At 40.1% G+C, this 8,554-nt stretch overlaps 1 protein-coding gene across 2 annotated transcripts in view; it reads right to left on the reverse strand.

Moving 5' to 3' along the window:
* LOC119726730 overlaps window positions 1–2,618 on the reverse strand; it is a 43,194-nt gene extending 40,576 nt beyond the window's left edge. For both annotated transcript variants that reach the window (XM_038198556.1, XM_038198555.1), the window contains exons 1-2: window positions 2,365–2,618; window positions 516–659 (exon numbers count right to left, since the gene is read on the reverse strand). In XM_038198556.1, coding sequence (XP_038054484.1) covers window positions 516–588 — 73 coding nt within the window. In that variant the 5' untranslated portion in view covers window positions 589–659; window positions 2,365–2,618. The remainder of the gene's footprint in view (window positions 1–515; window positions 660–2,364) is intronic.
* Between the last annotated feature and the right edge of the window lie 5,936 nt (window positions 2,619–8,554).

Here is an 8,554-nt window from a genome sequence, read left to right on the forward strand (position 1 = left end):
CGACGAACGTAGCATTCTTTTTAACTCATTAGACAAAACACGGCACCGCGGAAAATCGTATCCAGGGGCCGCGCACGCACACCTAGCGCCTGCATGAAGGGCATCAGGCCCCGGTTTCATGCTACAAAGTGTCCGGTATCACGGAAGAGGTTTTTTAGGGATGAGAATTAAAAGGAAAACACATTTTGGGTCTAAACAACATGTACACATACAAGGTACACTGTTTACACTAGGTTTTTCCTTAGAAATTATTTAAAATATTTTGATTAGTTTGGTGAACAACTAAGAACAAGTGACTCGTGACTCGGACTCGAACTCAGACTCGAGGCTTGTGACTCGAGACTCGGACTCGAGGCTTGTGACTCGAGACTCCGACTCGACGTTGGAGACTCGACCACTACACTGTCTGTTACTGGTTTTGTTTTCACACCTAGCCAAGTCGCCTTCCTCTCACAAAATTTCATTATCTTCCACAAGTCTAAAGGCCTCCCCCCGTAAATCCAGTCCAGTCCTACCTCTGCAACTGTCACCAGAGTAGTCAGGATTTTCTAAGTAGCCCGCTCCATTTGGAGAGTCGCAAAGAGTCATCGTTGCTACACAAACATCGCCAGCACTTAGTGATCTACCGAAGCACAAGGTCTGACCAGAACTGCCACATTCTGTATGTTGGACGGGAGAGATTAATAGGCAAAAGCATTGAATGATGAGGGGATAAGATGGTTGATGCTCATTCAGGGCTGAGATTCGGGGAAAATGAAAATATCCTGAAATAATCGGCACAGGGTTTGCGGGTCGCCAAGAGCCCCAGAGCAACGTAGGGTCTGTGGTATATGTTTAAATTTGCCTGAAGGCACCCCCTTATAATGCCCCCTTCTTTTACATTTTCATAGGTAAGAACACATTTACGGAAAGATTTCTGAACTTCAGATTTACAACGGGATTCATTCAAAATCCTGAAATCAGGAAAAATCCAGACCGAAAAATCTTGCAAAATCTCGCCCTGTCATTTGAACAGGTGTATAACAGGTGATACTAGTGACTCGGAGATGAATATCAGCCCTATCAGGGTTTTCAGAAAGCCATTTTATTGGTTCGTTCAAATGTACAATGCACAGAACCAAATCACCTGAAAAGGGCACAGTATACATGACAGCACTATTGGCGTATACGGGGGGGGGGGGGGGGGTCGCCCAAATTCAAAACATTACATTGAATTTGTACTCCTTCCGTCCCCTCCCCTCCCCTCCCCCTACTCATGTCTTTCAAAGAATGAGCATACAGTCTCAAAATTTGAACACAGATATGGCAAGTTCTAAAATCAGTTTATATCAGAAATATTCAAATACAACTAATTCAACCAGGACTGCCCACCAATCAAAGAGCTGCATTGCCAATAAAAGCCCTTATTCCCGTCACTAATTTTTAACATTTTAACCTAAAGTGATCAAAATAGGTATTTCCACAGGTAATCAAACATGACTGAACTGGGAAGACGTTAAACTTGTAAACGTCGCGTCAATAACAACGCCACGCTTCCGAGTCTCGTAGAAACACTAGAAATATATCCTCTTTAAAAAATCCATTACACAACTTATGCTAAGTACTTACTTAAATGAAGCTTTAGTGTGAATTCACGCGAGCATAGGATTTGGCATTGCCAAGATATTTGGGGGGGGGGGGGGAAACTCCTTCAACACAGCTTATTCCGTAGATTAGGGTGCCAACTTGTGACACTTTGACCCCAAAATGGAAGAATTGATTGACAGGGTTTAATATTTTCAGTATAACTTATAAGATATTTCATGACATTACTAATTCAATTTTGTAGCCAAAATCAAACATTGTTTTTCTCCAGAAATGCCAAAATAATGTCAAAACCCATTCACCATTTCATGTGTAAAGAGGGGACACCAAATAAATGTTCTGCTATTTTTGTGATAATTCATGCTCAATGTGGTGTGTTTTATTTCAAAATGCATTTTTGTCTTACCCAGCTAGGATAACGCATCAATATTGTGAAAATAACTTGATTAGACTAAAAATAACACTTATGCATGATTGCGTAATGGAGACACCATTTGGTGTCACATTTACATGTGAAACCTATAGTAAATAGCCAAAAATTAAAACTGTCCCAGCATGCGATCTTTGTTATGATTTCAAATATTCCCTTTTTAACACAAGTGAAGTTGATCTACCATATAGACCGCTTGCAGACGCGTTCGATAATTGACGCGCTAAGGTGAGCGACGCCATGTTATGGGACAAAATGTGCGTGGATAGATATACGCCTGTCCCACAACATGGCGTCGCGCGCCTTCGCGCGTCGATTATCAAACGCGTCTGCAAGCGGTCTATACTCACGTGGAATTATGGTGACATTGAAAGTGCATGTTGCAGTGTTCGTTGGATTGGACTCGTCAGTAAATGTGTACACAACTGGAGTGACACCGACATCGAAATTCTCATCATCGCCAGGTACTCGTGTGACCCGTGTCGTCGGTCCCTCGGCTGTAAGACTTATCCCCAATCCGTCGCCTGGCGTTTGTCGGATGAATGGAATCTTCAAGCTGGAACCATCCACTGGGCAATTTGTCACAATGATAGGCTCAACATACTCTGTATGAAATTAGTAGAAATAGAGGACAGAGTTAAATGCTACACAATATGTTTCATTGTGTTTTGACGGAACTCGCATCTGCCCGTAAATTGTAGGCCCACTCGTGAAGTATGGGTAAAGTGGTGCCACACCATAGAGCTGTACAATTAAATATACAGCTCTATGGGCTACACTAAGGCTTAATAAATATGACCTGAACGTGAAAAACGGCTATTAATAGCGAACTTCAACGAAAACTACGACTGGAAAAACTAAAGGGCATTCAGCAATTATCGCCATCGCTATGTAGACGTGCAAAATTCATTATGTGAGCAGCACGTGTTAAATTGGTACGTGACACATCCGCCGCGCAAACCCTCCGTGCATGATAATAGCTGAATGGACTTCCACTGCATGCGCCCGGCCGGCCGAGCGCGGCCTGCTCCATTCTTCTCCACAACCCGATCACCGGATATGGTCCATATTAAACTTCTTGGTTTCTTTTCTTTCTTTTTTAGTACAATAATTCTCAGCGGTTTTTCTTCTCACCGGTATGTACAGAGGATCATCTTGCATCTCGCATTTGGTGCCCTGACCTAGTGTGTCGCGTGTTGTACATTTGGAATAAAATATCATAGAGCTATATCAACCCCGTTACATACAGATGTGCGAGTCATATTGTGACGTTTTACTGTATTAATTACATGTGATTTTAGTTCAATAAATGAATAATTTGTTTCAATCATAAATCATGAGCAAAATGAACAGTCAAGTTCATACTAAAGGAGCCCTCGGCCTCATGGAGACCACTTTTTCAGTAAAACGCGCACATCGTGCGTTTGCCGTATTGTGCGTTTGCCGTAATGTTGTGTTTTCCAAACATGAGTAGGCCTAATCATTGTCCTACATCCCGGAAAGTGGCGCGTAAATGGCGCATATACAATTATACGCATGCAGGTATTACCATTAGTGTTTTATGAAATATTAATAGTACAAAAATTATGAAGCTGTCGATCAATTTCATTTGCAAATAACAATAAAATATAGTCGAACGTTAATTATAGTAGAAGGCAACTGATTAAACCGATGCTCCGTTTTGTGCTATATTCGTTAAAGTTACGAATCGCCAAAAATTGAACATTAGGCTATTTGTTAATATTTATTTGTATATTTATATTTTAATGAAAGTTCAACTGTAAACCAATTTTGTTAGAAATTATTGGGAATACATATACACACAAAAATGGAGGAATGTTCCACATCATAGTTTGCCCGCCCTGCCTTCGCCGTCACACTATTACCTTTGGCGGCACAAAAAACCGAAATATTCAGGGTATTCCATCTCATGAATAGTTTGGTTGCGGACGTTCAGTACCCCTAGCTATATCAGATTCGAACCAGCCAGGTCCCAGCATAGAAGCTCAGTGGTTGACTGGTATTACACGTCAGCAAGGGCGTGGGTTCTAGTCCCGTTTGTGTGTTTTTTCCCCTCTCACAATCACTCAGGATAACTCCGAGTATACAGTGTTAAATACACAATAAACTAAAATAAATCAATAAAAACAACGTCGTTGAAGGGCAAAAACCAGTACTGAATATTCCAGGCATAAACAAAGTCAGGTGATGCGAGTCGAATCCACAAAATCATCGTCGCCCTGGGTGAGATTCGAACCCGTAAAAAAGTAGTGTAGTGTTTCAATTAAAAAAAAAAGTTGTACAATATTTCGACCACTGCCAAAAAATGACTGTATAGCCGTCCGGAAAGATATTTTGTATTGTAACCTGCATAAAAAAAACATATATACTACACTTGCCTGGTGTAGACTGGACTGTCGGCGGAGTTTGAGTCGGCGGCAGGGTCGTGACTGCATCGCACCCCAGCCTCATCACAGCCAAGATGAGAGCAGAGCAGAACAACGAAAGTGCGTGCATCTTGCTGCAGCGCTGGGAATTGTAATACTGCCCGTCGAAGCGAAACCCAACTTGTTATTATCTAGTCAAGATGAGGATAATACTTCATGGTACCGTTGTCATCCTGGAAAATGTGCAGATCATCGAAGCACGCAGGCTTCCTGTACGGAAGTTCATGTAGTTTTCATTTACACGGTCACCAGTCACTGTGGCAGAGGTTTACATTTCCTAGCTGTAAAAAAAATTAAAACATGTTCTTCCACGAAATTGCCATTGTTTGTGGCTGTTCCGTCCGGAATCTGTTTTGTTAAATCATGACATGTAGCCGGCGAAAGGATCCAGTCTCCATCTGTTCGCGGAAGTGATCCTGCAACATACCAGTTGTCCGAAACACGCGTCTAACGGCATGTACATGTTTGTGTTTGGCTAAAACGACTGGAAATGTGGTTTTTTTATGTTATGGGCTCCGTGCACATGTAAATATATATATTAAACTTCACATCCTCCTCATTTTTAGCCAATCGGAGTGCTCCGTCCAATGTTGGTAGCAAGCTCCATTTCCATATGCACGCAGGGTTGCAGATTATTCAAGTCGGTATTAATTGGAAGCGACGCACACGCATATAATTATAATGGGGCCGAGGTTGCAGGAATCAAGCATAGAGCTGTATAATAAAGTTTATACCGGCATGTTATTATACCACGCGCTTCACGGTCGAGTATATAATACAAATAATGAATGTTTCACGTTCGTGCAATGGAAAGAAGAATTTCATTCGATGACAGATGAAAATTCCATTCCACTCGGCTTCGCCTCGTAGAATGGAACATTTCATCTGTCACCTCATGAAATTATTCTTACCATTGCACTCACAAACATGAATTATTTGTATATCATCCAATTAATTATGGAGCCCAGTCTCCTGTCTATACCAGGGTCTATTCAGCCATGTGGTTGCGAAGGCATAAGCGTCCCGGTTGTTAAAGAAAGCTAATCCGATTACATACTAATTAAATGCTATATAACAGAGCAGTGAAATTCATGCGCCCCAAAAAATGGCCTTTTGAACGGAGCCCATACCCACGCATTGTAGGGTGTTGTTTTAAATCATGGACAATAATCCTTGGTCAAACGGCAATTTCATCTTGTTAATATCATAATTCTCAACTCCACCGAAAATCCCTTGAAAACCGAACATTTTTCTATGTGTGAGTATTTTGTTTCAGCGGCGCCCATCCTACTTCATATAGCATAATATAATGAAGTCCCAAACTCCTGATCCCCACGCCAACTTTCTCTCGATATTTTACATTTTCCCATCGGTGAAAAGTGATAACTTACAATCTTTAGTTACTTATTTTGAGACAACTTGAAAATATCACATTTTGTGTAGGCCTACATGCACTCGATCGAACGCACTTTCATAGAGCCAAAATATATGTAGAGGCTTTTTACAGGTGTTTGGTGACCGGTGATACAGGTGCACTTTCAACCCAATCCAGCATTTCCCATACAGGCGAGATTTAAGCGCTTCTACTTCTTTGTGAGGCATGTCACTTACTAAATGGATCGTCTGACAAGTCGGTACCTCTTAACTTGAAATCGAGCGTCGTTCATTTGGCGTGTGAGTTTGACTGTGTTTTAGCATGATTCTACCATGGAGGTAGGCCTACATGATTCTACCAGTGTTATAGTCGAGTCCGTCAGAAGTCCTCACCAGTCCATCACAAGTCATCCACTCCCTTTCTCCCTTGGTTACGTCTCAATAGTCCGAAGTACCGAAGTCCCATTGGTCCGAAATCCCATTGGTCCGAAGTCCCATTGGTCCGAAGTCCCATTGGTCCCGAAACATAATACTGTGTAGTTCCACTTGTTCAGGTTGACTGACCCCAACCCTAACCCTAACCCTAACCCTAATCCTATGGGGGCGTTGGACCAATGGAAGGGACCAATGGGACTTCGGACCAATGAGACGTCGGACCAATGGGACTTCAGACCAATGGGACGTTTATACCAATGGAACGTATAGAGCAATGGGCCGTCGGACCAATGGGACTTCGGACCAATGGGACTTCGAACCAATGGGACTTCGGACCAATGGTACTTCGGACAATAGAGACGTCCCTATATCCCTTACGCGTTGCAGGTGTCTCATGAGAGGCTGTTTTTTTTTAAATCTAGCAACAATGAATACACAACATGTTAACTAATTATAATTATATATACGCAATACAAAATTATTGCCCTCTAACTGCGCCTTAACGCATACGGTCTATTCATGTTGCAAGCTATAAAAGAACTTTGACAAAGGCGGTTTAAGGATGCCATGGTTAATGAAATCTTTATTTTCTCAAAATTTCAAATTCATAAGTGGCCTAATTAGCTCATTAAGCTAATTCAGCTAATCAAAAATGTTTACCTACCTGTACAAAATGCAAAATCATTGCATTGTTATTGCAGCAACACCTTAAGAGGCCATAATAATGCGGGAAATTACAAAATCATTGCCAACAAAATTCATTGCGAAAAAACTACAAATTTTTGGCCCAAAAGTGTGCCGATTTGTTTTATGCATAACTATTTTATGCAACCAATACTCGACTTTATTTCATGGACCCCCAAAATGAGGTGCGCACCAGGAGAGTTGTACATTCACGTACGTTAAAACAAGTTTACATACAAAGTTTGTGTCATTAACAGCGACATAATAGTACAAATCCAAATAGTAATTTACAGTTTATACTTGCCATTAGAAGAGTAACTTACCTTTCTATAATTTAAAAAAAAATTAATTTAGTTAATATAATAGATGTTTATATAATAAAAGCAAAGCGAATTAAGATTAACAACTGCACTACTGTTCCAGACAGCAAAGCACTTGACATACCTAATTTTGCACTAAAGAAACAAAGGCATATACAACACGAACAACAAAACATTATAGGTATTCTGTCACATATTCCCCATCACATTTTCGAAACAAAATAAGTCGCAGGTGCCAATCCTGCACCAATGATTCAATTACATATTTCATTTTGTGTAAAATACATAAACATATTTTAAACTAGATGTGGTTGTAACTGAACAACCACAGAGCTGTTCCCAACTTGTTTTTGATTGTCTAATTAACTTTCCAAATAGAAAATATTATCTTAAATAATTGCACTTCCAGTAAAGACCGGAAGTAAGGGTCACATGACCTTGACATACACATTTTCATTCATAACACTTCCCTGTCTATATATTTACGAAGTTTGAGATCAATCGGTCGAATAGTTTTAAAGTTAAAGGACTATAAAGATTGCCTCATTAAATATTCATGACATCATAACATAAAAACATTAAACTGCCCATTAATAATAATGCTACATATTTATCCTTTAATGTTGCTTAATACTAATATAAGGTGTCAACCCAATCAAATTTCTAATTCATTAGATATGCTAATTAGGGTCTTACATTAACACTTCCGGTGACACCGGAAGTAGAAGTCACATGACCCGGACATACCAATTTTTATCTGTAACACTTCCCAGTGTGTATACCTGCCAGGTTTGAGATCAATCGGTCAAACGGTTCTATAGTTATAGGACTGTAAAGATTGCCTCATTAAATATTCATGACGTCATAACATGACAATAATTAAGTGCACAGTAATAATAATGCAATATAATTATTTGTCAATATAGCTTTTTCCACTTTTCCCCATACAAAACCTATGGGGAAAAGTGGAAAAAGAAAAAGAAGAAAAAAAAAAAAAGGAAAAAAAAAACCTTTAACGAAAACAAGAGCTGTTCCCAATTGAAATTGGGAACAGCTAACTAGAGCTGTATGTCTGTTTGCAAACAGAACACAGAATGCTGCGGACGCGTACGGTTGATTTCTTATGCATTTTTAAATATTAAAAGTGTCACAATTTAATTGCCTATAAATAAACACAGGATGACGTCATCATGACGTCATCATTCCACAATGTTGTTTGAATTAGGGTCTTTGCTTGGACAGAGAGTGGTGTTAATGAATAACTGGCAAAGAGTCGAAAA

This window comes from Patiria miniata, unplaced genomic scaffold, assembly GCF_015706575.1.
Source record: "Patiria miniata isolate m_02_andy unplaced genomic scaffold, ASM1570657v1 HiC_scaffold_2, whole genome shotgun sequence".
In the NCBI taxonomy this organism is placed as follows: Eukaryota; Metazoa; Echinodermata; class Asteroidea; order Valvatida; family Asterinidae; genus Patiria; species Patiria miniata.